We start from the raw sequence: 14,298 nt of genomic DNA, 5'->3' as shown, positions 1-14,298 counted from the left end.
AAAAAAAAAAAAAAAAAACAAACAAACCAGACTTGCAGAGCACAGCTAGATTAGGAACGAATTGTACAACTGACAACTAATTAGTCTTCAACATCCCCATGGGCAACATACTGGTAAAGCCCCTTGGGCAGCTGTGGAAATGGGGACTAGATGAAGAACACAGAAGAGGGGAAAGGCAGGGAGGAGATCTGTTGTAGACCTACCGTGCTATGGCCTTTTACCACAATAAAGCCCTGTTTGATCTGGCTGACATCCACAGGCCAGGTGTTGTGGCTGGAGCGAAGCATATCCAAGTCCCATACCTCAGCCTAGGGAACAGGAAAGTATTTAGTCCATGTGCACGTATGGCAGTTCTGACCCTTCCTTCTCCATAGCCAGCACTCTCACCCGGTCCTCATGCAGCAGGGCCACTGTTGGGCTGCTCTCCTCACAACAGTCCTCACTCTCCTCAGGGATGAAAGGGCACCAGATGATCCTTCGGAAGTGGTTCAGTGCTGTACCCTCTGGCTGCCGGATATGGACTAAAATCTCTTCTCTGAGTAGTGAGTTAAGGCTAGCTAGCTAGATGATAATGTAACCCTTAGCAGCCCCAGCCCTAGGCCCGGTTCTGCTTTTTCAGTCCCCTGGCCTGGGAATGGATACTGAATTTTACCCTTAACCAGAGCCAAGCGCCACACAAAAAGATTGCCAGCCTCATCCAGGCAGGCGAGCTGTGGAGAGTTGAGATGTGCAAATGCAAGATCAGCCACACTGCCTGTGAAACCCTTGAGCAGGGTCCGCTCCGAAGTGCTGACACTGATCACACGGACCATTGCTGAGCCGTTGTTGGCAGCTGGAATCAAAGAAGCAGAGAATCATGAGCAAGCACCCAGGCCCAGGCAGCAGCACAGGAGCCCTGTCCTTGCCTACCACCTACTAGCACCACAGTACCTAAAATGAGTCTGCTTTTCCTGACCAGCTCCCCCAGCCCTGGGAGATGTCAAGGAAGCCTTAAAAAACCTCTACTGTGCCCTTGCATCTGAGTATATCTGCATCTCTGGGGTTTGTAGCAGAACACTTCTTCTTGCTCCATGTTCTTACTTACCCCTAATGGCATATGCCAAGAAGGAGTTAGATACTGCAATCAGGTTGCCATAGTAGTATTTCTGCTCCCAGTCATACTTGGCGACAGGCTGAATTTTCACCTGAGAATTCAGAGTAAGGAAGGTTGAAGAAGCTGAGGAATGGAGTAGTTAACAATCCTGAGGACAGGACAGGTCCACAGGTACAAACCTAGCACCCACTGACATCTCCTAGATCAGATTTCCACAGAGGTTTGGAAGTCAACACTGGTTTTCAGAAAATAAGGTACACTCTTTATCAAAGTGGTTCCCCTAGAATTTGGCAGCATGCATGGGAGTACTCCCAAACAGTACATATGCCACAAAATCCTGGTACTCACCTTGTTGCTCCCCCGTGCCTTGCTGGAAATGCTAGAATCACTGCTGGCCACAATTTCCACTTCCTTGGCCAAAATTCCAATGCACGTGGAGCTGTCATCTCCAGAGAGGCAACTGGAAGAGGTACATAAACCTAGTCCTTTGTTCGCCAATAGGCTCAGTAGAGGGTACTATGGACATATTGACCTGATGAAGATGTCTAGTCCCAGATTCCCAGTTTCTGCCTGGTTCCCCTTGCTCAACTCCCTCCTGACAAATAAGATTAATTCCTTTCTATACTAGGCATCCAGGCCAAGTCTTTAGCTTGTCCTCAACTATTCTCTTAGTATATATTTAGTGAGGTATAGTGCTCTGACTCAGATCATCCATATGAGAGGAAGCAGAGGCTGATTGCCCATTTGACTTTAATTTTATTCCTATGGCTAAGCAAAACCTGCAAAGATATCATTATCATCACTACTATTTCTCAGGTACTCACATGACCTGCTTTTCCTGCAGGTTAATGGGTGGCATGGTCCGTATACTAGATTTGTTTGTTGAGTTGCCATCACCTGAACTGAGTGGGTCCGGGACCAGGAGCCCATTGAGGTCTCCATTGTAGGCACTGGATGGCCTTTGGCTTTCGGCATTGGAACCTAGAGAAAGAAAAGGACACTGTGAAAAGGTTGTTTTGCCTACCATGAGCTTCTTCTAAAGCTCTAGACCACAAAGGACTCAGGAGCATTTGTTATGGCCAATGGGGAGGAGGATCCTTTCATTCTTCATTTTGTAAGTGTGGTTATATAGCAGGACATGAGACTCTTCTACCTATGGGAAGGTTACATACAAGCAAAGACCTTCCAATGGGGCAGAGACACAGCTTAGTGGTAGCACGCCTGCCTGCTTATTTACTATATGTGAGGCCCTTGGTTGGATCTTCAGCACCAACCAACCAACAAGCAAGCAAACAAACAAACCCACCCCCAAAATTAGGCCAGTTAATATTTGGGCTAAGAATAGCAAATAAACTTGATTTGAAGGAGGGTATGAGGACAATCAGGATATCATAGCAATTATATTTACAATATACAAACATGGGAAATGCTAGGTGTTGTGGCACATGCCTATAATCTCATCATTTGAGAGGATGAGACAGAAAGACTGAGTTCAGGGAGATGCTAAGCTATATATGAAGTTCAGGCTAGCCTAGACTACATAATGAAATCCTGTCTCAAAACAAAACAGAAAGAAGTCAGAGAAATGGCTCCATGTTTAAGCAGCATTTGCTGTTACTGCAGAGGACTTAGGTTCAATTCTCAGCACCCACATGGTGGTTCATAGTCATCTGTAACTCCAATTCCAAGAGATATGGTACCTTCTTCTGACTTCCTTGGGGCCCAAGACCACATGTAGTACAGATACATAAATGCAGGCAAAACACACAAACAATAGAATCAGTAAATCTAAAATAAACAATACAGAAACAAAACATGGCAAGGGCGGAAGCTGAAAATGCCTGAGATGAGTCTAGGTTGTCTAGCCTTTTTCTGTACAACGAGAGCCAGAGAAGCTCATCACTCCTTCCCTTTTTTGAGAAAGGGCCTTCTTGTGTGGTTAGATGGCCTTGAAGTTGAGATCTTCTTGCTTCTGCCTCCAAAGTGCTGGAATTACAAGTACTTGCTTGCACATTTGGCTCTACAAGGGCTTTACATTTTACACAGTCAGCTGTAGCTGGTGGACCGACTGCTTCAAGGCAACATACAGAACAGCTGAGAGTCTGTGTGAGATACCAGAACTCAAACACAGTCCTAATGCAAAGAAAGAGGAGGAAGTCTGACACACTGAGTTAGTTTACAAGCCACCTTGGGCAGGTAAACTCAGAAAGGCACATGGGGAACAAGACAAAGAAGAGAGAAGTTATGGGCATGTTGTGGGGTGTGGAATCAGGAATGACATTATTTTGGATGTTTGCAATGGCTGGTCCCACTCCTAGTTAGTGCTGAGAACTGAGTCCTGGACATGGCTTGCACGCTAGACGGGTTTCTGTTGTTGTTGGAGGGATAGGAGGTGGTACTAGGCACGGAACTCAGGGCTTTCTTTGCACATGCTAGACAACTGCTCTACCACTGAGCTATGTCTCCATTTATGTATTTATTTTCTTATTTATTGAGACTGGGCTTCAACAAGTAGCCTGAGGTAATGTTCAGCTGACAATTGTGCCTCTGCCTCCCAAGTGCTGGGACTACAGTGAATGCCACAATGCCTGGCTTCTTGGTTGTGTTTCAAAAACTCATTAATTCAGATACCACTTCCCAAACTCCCAGCTAGCAAGAAGGCACTTCAGGAAAAGACCAAGTTTTCAGTCATAGGTCTTATAAGTTCTTTAAGGAAGAGACAAGCACAAACTACTTGGAAAGAAAACCATCAGCTGGGCAGTATCGGTGTACACCTTTGATGCCAGCACTCTGGAGGCAGAGGCAGGAGGATCTCTGAGTTTGAGGCAGGTAGTTTGAACCTGATCTACACAGAGCAAATTCCAGGACAGCCTGGGCTAAACAGAGAAACCCTATCTCAGAAAATCAAACAAAAAAAACACCCAAACCAATGACAACAAAAACAAGTGCCAGCCACTAAACAGAGACTTACATGGGAAGATGCTCTACTTTTCACTAGGTCTAGAACCACTCCAGCTGCTCAGGCACTAACTGGCTGCTTCCCTTTCCTAGCAGTCTACTGTGAGGATAAACAGGTTTAGGCTATACAGTTAATCATGCCAGGCTCTGTGTATGTGTCAGCTAAACCCACTGGAGAGTACCAGTGCCTGCTTTAGCAATCTGGATTCCACCAGCAGGCTTAAAAGGTGTGAGAAAAGAATCAGTTCTCAATTTGTGCATTATCACCGGTCAACCACTACAATGTTCAAACATCTCCGAAACACCTAGTTTTCATACATACTATTTTCTATTTTGTAGTATGTGTGCCTCATGGACTTTTCCTGGTATTCAATCTCCTGTCTATAGTATCCGAACTAGCCTTAACAGTCTCCTCTCAAACCAGCCCTCTATCTCCCTCACCATTATTTCCCCATTCCCATCTCAGTACCCCAACAATCCTCTTTTACAATAACATTATGTTACAATGCTGTTGGTTTTCTGTCCTGGGAACTCTCACCTGGGAAAGTAGCGCCAAGGTTAATGGGAGCCCAAGTAAAACTCGAGTGAATTGGGAACATATGGGCTTGCAGACGTTTGGAACCTAATCTAAACAGAGCCTGTCTGTGATCTGCCTTCAATCCAGTAGAAACATGAATTTGGGGTTGTCCACCTTTTGCCAGAAAACCGGTTTCAGAGCAACATCAGGCCTGGAGTATACACTTCTGGGGGAAAGTCAAGTTGCAGAGTGGGCACAGAGGCTCTTCAGCATATCACATAATTCTAGGCCCAGAACTAGCTAAACCTACCTACACCAGGCCTCTGAACCATGGCGAGGAGGGACTTGGGGCCAGTACTCAACACACTGGAGTTTGGAGGCAAGGAAACCAGATGGATTGGGTGGAGTCCAAGGAGGGGCCCTACCTTCAGCCAAAACACTTAAGAACAAGGCAGAATGGTCTGGCATAGGATGGGGAGGGGTAACACCCAGGGGTCTGCGCCATTCTCTGGATATACCCAGGGATCATCCATGACTCCAATTCCTGTCCTCCGCAAACGGGAGGATCCTGTGTCTGGCTAAAGGAACCTGCAACACCCGAAAACGGTTCAGATCCACGCCATACGTCCACCACTTCCCTAAGAGCCTAACCATGCCATCCCGGCTCACCTCCGGCGGGCCGGTCCAGTTTGAGAATGTCCCGCAGATGCTGCGTGGCGTCCTCAATGTCGATGCTCGCGCAGGAGGCCATGGGCCCAGCCACGAGAGTCCTGCTCACCCGACGTTAGTTCCTCTACCTCCTCAGTGTCCAATTTCGCCCAGCCACGACCCCGCTAGAGAGCAGGAGACTGAGCACTACACAAAACCTACCCGCAAACCGCCGCCCGGACTGCGTCCGTGAGCCCTGCCAACCCTACCAACCGCCTCCACTTCCGGTCCCACTGACCTTCACTCCCGGAACCTACAACGACCGCAGAAAAAAGGTTCCGAGCTCTGGGAGACCTAGTTCCTATCAGAGACAGCCTCCGTAGGCTGCTTGCTCCTGGTTAGCCCAGTAGTGGGGTGATTTCACAAGACTGAGAAGGAGCAAATGTACTCACAGAGCATGGGGTTGCCTAAAAACCTACTATCTCTGGAGATCTAACCCAGGTCCTAGCCCATTCTGATGAACTCTGGATAATGGTACAAGAAAGCCAACTTTACCACTCAGGTATTAACTTTTCAGACCTTAAATAAGGTGAACTGGTAAGGTTTGTTCCTCTCTTAGGAGTAAGCAAGACCAAGACATCTGCGAGGTCATTAGCCCCAGGAAATGCAAGGGCGGGGGAGATAGCTTCTACCATAAAAACTGTTGTTGTTACCAACTGTCCCCAGTAACCCCTTGTCCCACATGGCAACTTTAAGTTAGGAATAAAGAAACCATAGTTTACAAACACCTCTTTATTGCAGACATTTCAGGCACAGGTACATGGAAGAAGCTGTATTGCAGATTTTATACAGGGTGGATTAAGAGGCAGCTGGCATCTACCTCTCCCACCCCTACTTCCCCCAATACACAGCAGTTTAGAGATCAATCCCACTGGAACCTCCTGTGTAGTGTCCATGACTATGCTGGTGTAACCAGGCAACCTGTGGAGTGTGCAGAAATCTTTATACTCTCCCCTCACAGTGCAGGATAGCAGGGAGGGGGGAGCCTTCAGGTGTGCCTAGCCAATCCCAAGCCCCAAATCCTGGGCTTAGTTCTAGCTTGCAGTTGCTATTTTAAAGGTAGCTTTATACTGTCCAGAGGTCTCAAGGATGAAAAGCTGTATTTGTACTGAGCAAGACCTGTGCCCAGACTAAGAAACAGGGCAGAAACTGCCATAATAGTTAAGACTTCCTGGGATTTGAAGAGAGTATGGGGTGTGTGGAAAGTAAGGAGATGGTGTGTAAATGCCCTGCAAAAGTCTTAAGGGGAGAGCTAGAGCAAAACTCCTTCACACTGATTCCTTCCATAGTATGGAATTTATACTCCATCCAATGGGGCCTGGCTCTGATATTCCAAACAGGCAGTACAGCATCTCTTGCTTTGCTTGGGGAATGTGGGTATCTGAATGTCATTTATTTTGGGTATAGAGCAGGCCTCTCCATCTGGGACCTCCTTCAACCCAGAGGGTAATAAACATGGTAAGTCATATTTGCTAAGGCCTTTCTAGATGCTACAGAATATCAACCCTGCTACTAGACCCAAACCTACAGAGCAGAGGCCATAAGAGGTGTCAGGCAGAGCTGACTGAAGAGCCTCCAATCCAAAAGAAGCTTCAGGCCAGACCTCTTTCCAAACACCTGGGGCTGGAGAGAACTCTGCCTTAGCAGACTTGAGAGCTTAGTTGGAACTGCCACTTGAGTGAATTTGCTCCTTGCAGCAGGTACTGTTAAGGTGAGGCAGAGGGGGATGGTGGCATGAGAGACAGTAGGCCAGAACTGTTGATGGCCAGCCAACTACTTAACTAATTAAAACAATTTAAACTGTTAAGAAAATTTTTGTGGTTTTATTGTATCATGAGGCATTGAAACATCTGAACAATTCAATATCTGGGCGGTTGGTGAGGCAGCTGCTTTCTCCTTCACTTCTTTGGGTTACTAGAGCAACTTGTCAGTAGATTAAAAAAAAAAAACAAAATAAAACAAACCAAAAACCGACAATCTTTTGCATTACTTAAGTCTTTCCAAGGCATGCGCTGGTACAACACAAACTTTTCCTGTCAGATGCAACTAGTCTAGCATCCAAACATCATGCACAACACCGTGGTGACAGAAGCGCACTGCACCCACTCCCACCTCGGCCCTGCTCATTTGTGTATGATATTTGGAGCATCTGGAGGAGTGAGAGGATTGGGAAGAGGGAGGAGGAAACAGCGTAAGACTATCTGGCCAGGAGGAGGTCAGCCGAAGTTGTGCAGGGCAAGCCTGAACATGTCATTGGTGCAAACCCAAGCATCGTTGATGTTCTTTAATAGAAACATCTGGTGGAAACCCATGATGGGATCTTCATCAGCCTGTACGAATGGAGAAAGAAAAGATTCAGTGACGGGTCTAAGGAACAGAAAGGATGTTTAATGGTAGTATAACTTTGGGATCAGGTATTAATTATCTTAAACCTGAATTCCAGTACAGAATAGGTATCTGTGAATGTGAATTACTATGTGTGAAACTGCTGGTCACATAGGTGTCAATAAATGGGGACTCACATGTATACTGAAAGGCAGCACATTTACCACTTAGCAAAAGAGCAGAGGACTGCCTGTCTTCTTACTCAACAATGTCTCTGGGTAGAAGTGGTTAAAACCAAAAAATTTAAAGAATCTTGAAGCACTTAGTATTAATTTATAGTGAACCATCTTAGTGTTTAATAAAACTACTTAGTCCAATCAGGAGAAATTACTGATAAATGGTTTATATCTTAAAACTGGGTTCCCATTGGGCCCGGTGGTACATGCCTGTCAGAGAGAGAGAGAGAGAGAGAGTGAGAGAGAGAGAGAGAGAGAGAGAGAGAGAGAGAGAGAGAGAGAGAGAGAGACAGAGCTATTAAAAACAAACAAACCAATCAAGCAAATAAACCCCTGAAAAAACCAAATAAATAAAACACACACAAGTTCACAATAGGATTACAATTTTATAAGGGGTTGGAATAGAATGGGGAATGACCAGCATAACACTGCAACAGAGAAAGGCAGGCCCCAAACCTCTTACCAACAGAAAACCAGGATGAGGCCTAGTGCATGCACAACATGCTCCAGCTTCACTTCTCTTTCTAAGAATTAGTTAACAAAGATCAGTCATTTGAAGCTCTAGCTAGGACACGAACACTAGGAACTAGGTGTGAAGTGCTTATTACTTATTACTGTTTATTACTTCAGCCTAAGAAAGCAGAGGATGAACTCCCTGGAAATGCCTCTGCAACCCTAAGGGCCTACTTGGTTGCAGGTTCTAGGCAGAGCACTGACTGTTCTACCAGAGGTCCTGAGTTCAATTCCCAGCAACCACATGGTAGCTCACAACCATCTGTAATGGGATCTGACGCCCTCTTCTGGTGTGTCTGAAGACAGCTACAGTGTACTCACATAAAAGAAGTGGAAAGAGGAACTAATAGAAAAGGCTGGACTTGTAGGTAGCCCCTCGGGGTCTAATTCAGAGCCACAGGACACTCTTTCCACACCCACACTGGATTCAGGAAGCACTACCCAGCTAATCTAGAGGGTCTACAAGGAAATGCGTGTGGGCATGTGCTGCCCTACCACGACATAGTCCCAGAGAGCTGAGACCTGGCCAAGGGCTCAGGCAATCTGTCCTGCTTTAGGAAGAGGCTTTTGGAAAGTGTCCTCCTATAAGGATGACAGGTCTTAGGAGGGGTAAAGGAGACAGGTACAATAACACACACCTTAAATGGTTAAAAGGCTCTTGCCCTACAAGCCTGGTGACATGAATTGGATCCCTGGGACCCATGTAAAAATAAAAGGAGACAAGTTTTCCTCTAACTCTGTATGTGTACTATGGCATGAGACACCCATCATGCCCACATATACATTTTTTTCATTTTCATTTTCTTATGGGAAAAGACAGAATAAGCAAGGTAGGTCTTCATTTGCTTTGCTTGGCACATGAACAACCAGCTTGGGCCAGTCATGGTGGTACACTCTTTCCATCCCAGTACTTATTAAACAAAAGGCAGGAGGATCTCTGTGAATTAGAGGGCTTGATCTACACAGCAAGACCTGTCTCAAAAAGAGAATGTTGGAGGACTATACCTCAGGATGACACAGGAGCCCAAGAGTTTGGTAGGACAGCTTACCCCTGCTCCTATTCATCTTGCCCCCTTTCCATAAGTGCTCTAGTGCTCTAGACCAGTGCTCGTCACTAGAACTTTCTGCAACTACAGCCACTGACCACAAGCACTTGAAATACTAAGGAAGTACATTTTAATTTAATTAGCATAATTTAAAAATGTGTGGAGCCAGTCTGGTCTACAGAGCAAGCTCTAGGCCAGTGAGGGGATACACAGTGAGGCCTGAACTCAAAAATAAATGTGTAGAAATACTTGTGGGACCAAGGGAGTGGCTCAGTGTAAGAAAGCATCTGTTTAGCAGGTACACAATATCCAGCACCAAGGAAGAGGGAGGGGACCGTAAAAGAGGTCAGCTGCAGTGCTTCATGGCTGTTACATTGAACAATGCAGGTCTAGGCAGCCATTTTGATGCTTTTTGTTTTGACATTCACTTTGGATGTCTCCGCAATAAGCAGGTTACATCCCAGAGAAGGCACAGGAGCCCAGAGCTCTGCTTTGCCTTCCTACTCCTGCCCTGAAACACAGTGGCACTGCTACCTTGAGCTGGCCTACAACCATGCTGATGATGCAGCTATCTGGTGTAGGCTGATGGTCCTGCGCCGTGATACTATGCTGAATTTTCTGGAACGGAAGGCTCTGCAAGAGAAAGAATGGGAGGTAAGCTGAGGTCAGAAGAGGCATGAAAGAAGCTGCCTGTATCTCAGTTCTAGACCTTACTTACAGATAACTTCTCCACAATGGCAGCTTTCCCCTGGAACTGCTGTCCTTCCCACGTAAGGCATGATGCATCAATCTAAAATGTGTATGGGAAAGAAATACAGTCAGGGCCTCAGCACTGTCAGAAGAGGGCCTAGCTACAATCCCTCTAACTCATAAAGACAAATTTTATCATCTAGGATGAATTTGTTCCTGCTCCTAAGATGCCTTTATTTCTAAGATTTCTGAATGAACCCTGACATTCTGGAAGAGATATTGACAACTTCTGATGGCTCAACCAAGATCCATGGCTACTCCTTACTATCCTGGATAGATCTGTTTGCTTAGCCTGACTGAATGTCCTTGTGTCGCTGAATCTCAGGCAGAATCAAGAATGAATAAATGATTATCATTAAAACATGAAGCAATGCCCACCTAGAAGACTCCTTGGGTTAACTTTATTTCATCCCTATAGGCACAGATGTTCTGACCTCAAAAGAAGCTGCACATGGGACCCTCCAGAAGCCAGCACTGCACTGAAAATGCTCATGGCTGCCTCCACAGGATAATGAATCCTAGTCTATACTTGCTACAGAGAGCTACTCCTAGGACTATAAGAACTGATAAGGTGCCAACCATATTGAATGACAAAGCCCAAACTTCCAGGACACCACAATTCCTACTCTTGATATTCAAATTGATCTCCTAGGGTTTTATTCTGGCTCTCTCAAGGGAGACTTACGTAAATTGCGCCTAGCTGGGTTCTGTCGTTATCAAATAACTGGTAGTAATGCTGAATAAAGCTGGATCCAATCTGCTCCCAAATTGGCTTGTCTCCCATCCTGGAGAGTCACCCACTTCTCTGAGACCTGAAAGACCAGAAAAACAAAAACAGAAATGTTAGTACCACATAAGCAAGAAGTAGCCTGTCTTTTCCTAACCTCCTCATGCAGGAAGATTCTCTGTTGATACCCGTTCTTTCAGGGTATGTGACAACCCTGGGGGTCTCACAGACCTCACCCAACCCTGACCACATTTAGCCCATCTTCTAAGGACCTCTATCTAGGTTGATGACAGAGGGTGACAGGTACACAAGATGAGTACTGAGGATATATCCCAGGAGAAGGAAAACCAGAACAGGCCCTATTCCAATAAGGGGAGAAGAAGGAACAAAGCACCAGCCCCAGTTCCACTGGGAAAGGATTCTCCTTTAATCCTTTCAATAACCTCCTAGGCCACAGTTACTGCCATCCAACCCAGTAATCAGACCAGAAACTACTGATGTTTCTGTATAGAAGGCTTTTCTTTTAGCCTTCAAGCTTTCAATACTGTCTTAGGGACATGATGGTGATGAGGGTTTGGAAGGACACATGGCTTCTAAAGACACTATTCTTGACCACAGCCAGTCCCAAGGAGTCACCTAACATCTCTGAGGCCAGGTGATTCTTGACCTGGTCTTTTCTGGTGTCACTGATAATGATATTCCCTACTCACTTCAGAGCTGTGACAGGATGAGAAAGGGAAAAATAGATGAAGGCATGAGTGGGCAACTCTGCGTAGCATCCTGTCTCACCACTACCCAGTTCCTGACAGGTGCCTCCATACAGCTCAAGGCCACCATCAAAAACACTGATGAAAAAGCCACTTTGGCTTTGTTAAAGCCCTCCAAGAGAGGGCAAGCTGCACTTCCTGTGGGCCCATATGCTGTTCTGTATGGATCTGACTGCAGAGGAGCACATCTTGTTCTGATAATAGGTTTGAGATGTAACAGTAAGAGGGCAATAACACTTCAGCAGAAAAGCATTAGTTGTGGTAGGAGCTAATACACATCACTGCTTCTAGGGCTCCCACATCCTCCTCTGCAAAACTGAAGACAGTTAACTCCAGCTTGCTGGTGGTTACGCAGCTTAACATGGTAAGTACTAATTCTCTATGACCTCACTGAAGGCCAGAGGAACCAGCAGGAAGGAACGGAGTAAAGGAACAGAGATAAATCCAATCCTCTAGCCTATGATGATGCTCTAGCCAATGAAAGGCCAGGAAATGAAGCCAGTTTTATTTTAAGTTCCCTAGGAGGTAGCTGCACTAAAAATAGCAACTGTGCTCAGATGACTAAGAAATGTCCAGGAAAGCCTAAAACAAGCAGAGGAGAAAGGTTGGACCCAGCCACGCCTGTACACAGGAACACAAGGTGTGTCCCAGTTCATATTTGTGCCAAGAAACAAATCAACAAATGGAAGACGTATAGGATCTACAACCAGTTTCACATGTAGTTTTGGTCACATTTCCAAATTTCCAAGAAACGTCCACATTTTCCTACCCTCACATCTCTGTGTCTTCTACCACAGTATCCACTCAGCATGTCCCAACCCCGCAGAACCAGGATACTTAGCCCAGTTCCCAAGAGCTCTCGGGGGAAAGCTGCAGGAATAATGAGGGTCAGGCTTCCTTCTGCTCTCAGCCCATATCAAGGGGAGGTCCTAGAAAAGAACACGTCGGGGCAGAAGAAACAGTGCCACTATGTATGTGACAGCACCAAACCAGATGAGGGATGGAAACCAGGACATAAAAAAGGGGAAGTAAGGCTGAGAGCAGAGAAACGTGCGACAGTGGGGCAGCATAGGAAGGAGGGGGGTGTTTTTTCTTTTTCAGCAGTATTGTCCTATCTATCTTATCTACCCTAAGTATCTATCTGGGATAAAGTCTCACTATGTAGCCCTGGCTGACCTAGAACTTGCTATGTAGACTAGACTGGTCTGTTTTCTGTCTGACTCTGCCTTCCTGAGTTTTATTAAAGGTACATGCTACCATGTCCAGCTAGGTAGGGTTTTGTTTTGTGTTTGCTTCTTTCAAAGCAGCGCCCCAGTATGTAGCCCTGGCTGCCCTTGAGCTTGCTATATAGATCCACTTGGCTCTGCCTGCAGAGCCATACACCACGCCACGCAGCAGCAGTATTGTTTTTAAAGGTAAGCAAACTCTCTAATAGGAAAAAAATCTCTGGCTAAATCAGTAGCAGAGGGACAAAATGGAATGCTGGTCCACATGGACAGCATAAGCACTGGGGAACAAGATAACTTAGGAGCTCTCAGAGACGTGAAAAGGAATCTTCAAAACCAGATAAAGTCTGGCCTATAATGCTAGCTACTTGTAAAGCTAACTTGGGGCGGGAAAGATGGCTGAGCACTGACTGCTCTTCCGAAGGTCCTGAGTTCAATTCCCAGCAACCACATGGTGGCTCACAACCATCCATAGTGAGATCTGACCCCCTCTTCTGGAGTGTCTGAAGACAGCTAGAGTGTACTTACATATAATAAATAAATAAACTTTTAGAGAGAAAGAGAGAAAGAAAGAAGAAAAGAAAGAGAGAGAAAGAAAGAAAGAAAAGCTAACTTAAGAAGAACCCTCGTCCAAGGGCTGCTCAGAGTGAGTTCAAGGCCAATTTGGGTAACTTAGTGGTATCTTGTCTCAAAATAGAAAATAAGCCAGGGCCTGGGTAGAGAGTGCATGCCTAATATGCACAAAACCTTGGGCATGATCCCTAGCAATGCAAAGACCAGATGTAAGTGGCATATGCCTGTAATGCCAGTACTCGGGAGGCAGAAGCAGGAGGATCAAAAGTTCAAGGTATCTTTTGGATACACAAGGAATTAGAGGCCAATCTGGGTTAGAAAGCCTGTCAACAAAACAAAGTAACAAAATCAAAACAACAAGAATACCAAAGACTGCATAAAGAGCTTTGCTTTAAGGAGACCAAAAGCAGCTCCAGGAACCAACACCAACCTTACTCCAAGTCTGCCTGACCGAGTACTTATTGCCATGGCCCAAACATATGACATGTGGTAAGGTTCCCATGTCACCGTGCTGTAGATAAAGAAAACGTAGAAGAGATTGAACAATGCAGAAGGGCTCACCTAAAGCTCATTCAGATATCAGGGCTAACATGATCTTGTATAACTGAACCCTAAATCAAAGTTGTTAACATGCTCCCTTTACCACTGTAGCCTTGGGTTAAAGCCAAACCCTAAACTAAACTTGATATTGTCTTCCTCCAGTCCGCACTCAGGCAGGCCAGGGCTACATAGCAAGACCCCTCTTAAGATAAGCAGCCAGGTGCTGGGCAGTGGTGGCGCACGAGGCCAGCCTGGCCCTATAGAGTGAGTTCCAGAACAGCCAGGGCTACACAGAGAAACCCTGTCTCCAAAAACCAAA

At 45.8% G+C, this 14,298-nt stretch overlaps 2 protein-coding genes and 1 long non-coding RNA gene across 7 annotated transcripts in view; 1 reads left to right on the top strand and 2 right to left on the bottom strand.

The window, feature by feature from the left end:
- The window catches only part of Edc4 (enhancer of mRNA decapping 4), a 12,277-nt gene extending 6,753 nt beyond the window's left edge, over nt 1-5,524 (bottom strand). For 3 of the 4 annotated variants that reach the window (XM_031341244.1, XM_031341246.1, XM_031341247.1), the window contains exons 1-7: nt 5,238-5,486; nt 1,918-2,074; nt 1,442-1,553; nt 1,085-1,184; nt 643-832; nt 388-535; nt 204-308 (exon numbers count right to left, since the gene is read on the bottom strand). In XM_031341244.1, coding sequence (XP_031197104.1) covers nt 204-308; nt 388-535; nt 643-832; nt 1,085-1,184; nt 1,442-1,553; nt 1,918-2,074; nt 5,238-5,319 — 894 coding nt within the window. In that variant the 5' untranslated portion in view covers nt 5,320-5,486. Of the gene's footprint in view, nt 1-203; nt 309-387; nt 536-642; nt 833-1,084; nt 1,185-1,441; nt 1,554-1,917; nt 2,075-5,237 lie in introns of all 4 variants that reach the window. The other variant, XM_031341245.1, reaches the window with a different exon arrangement.
- On the top strand, nt 5,489-10,906 carry LOC116070077. Its single transcript, XR_004110267.1, has 2 exons — nt 5,489-5,778; nt 10,565-10,906. It is a non-coding gene; the product is annotated as an uncharacterized LOC116070077 (long non-coding RNA).
- Nutf2 (nuclear transport factor 2) overlaps nt 5,994-14,298 on the bottom strand; it is an 18,735-nt gene continuing 10,430 nt past the window's right edge. The window contains exons 2-5 of one of the 2 annotated variants that reach the window (XM_031341248.1): nt 10,832-10,958; nt 10,115-10,186; nt 9,931-10,029; nt 5,994-7,606 (exon numbers count right to left, since the gene is read on the bottom strand). In XM_031341248.1, the coding sequence (XP_031197108.1) occupies nt 7,493-7,606; nt 9,931-10,029; nt 10,115-10,186; nt 10,832-10,930 (384 nt within the window). In that variant the 5' untranslated portion in view covers nt 10,931-10,958 and the 3' untranslated portion in view covers nt 5,994-7,492. The remainder of the gene's footprint in view (nt 7,607-9,930; nt 10,030-10,114; nt 10,187-10,831; nt 10,959-14,298) is intronic. The other variant, XM_031341249.1, reaches the window with a different exon arrangement.

Source organism: Mastomys coucha, unplaced genomic scaffold, assembly GCF_008632895.1.
Source record: "Mastomys coucha isolate ucsf_1 unplaced genomic scaffold, UCSF_Mcou_1 pScaffold22, whole genome shotgun sequence".
In the NCBI taxonomy this organism is placed as follows: Eukaryota; Metazoa; Chordata; class Mammalia; order Rodentia; family Muridae; genus Mastomys; species Mastomys coucha.
The sequence above is the reverse complement of the archived record's forward strand: the minus strand, read 5'-3'. Positions and strand labels throughout refer to the sequence as shown.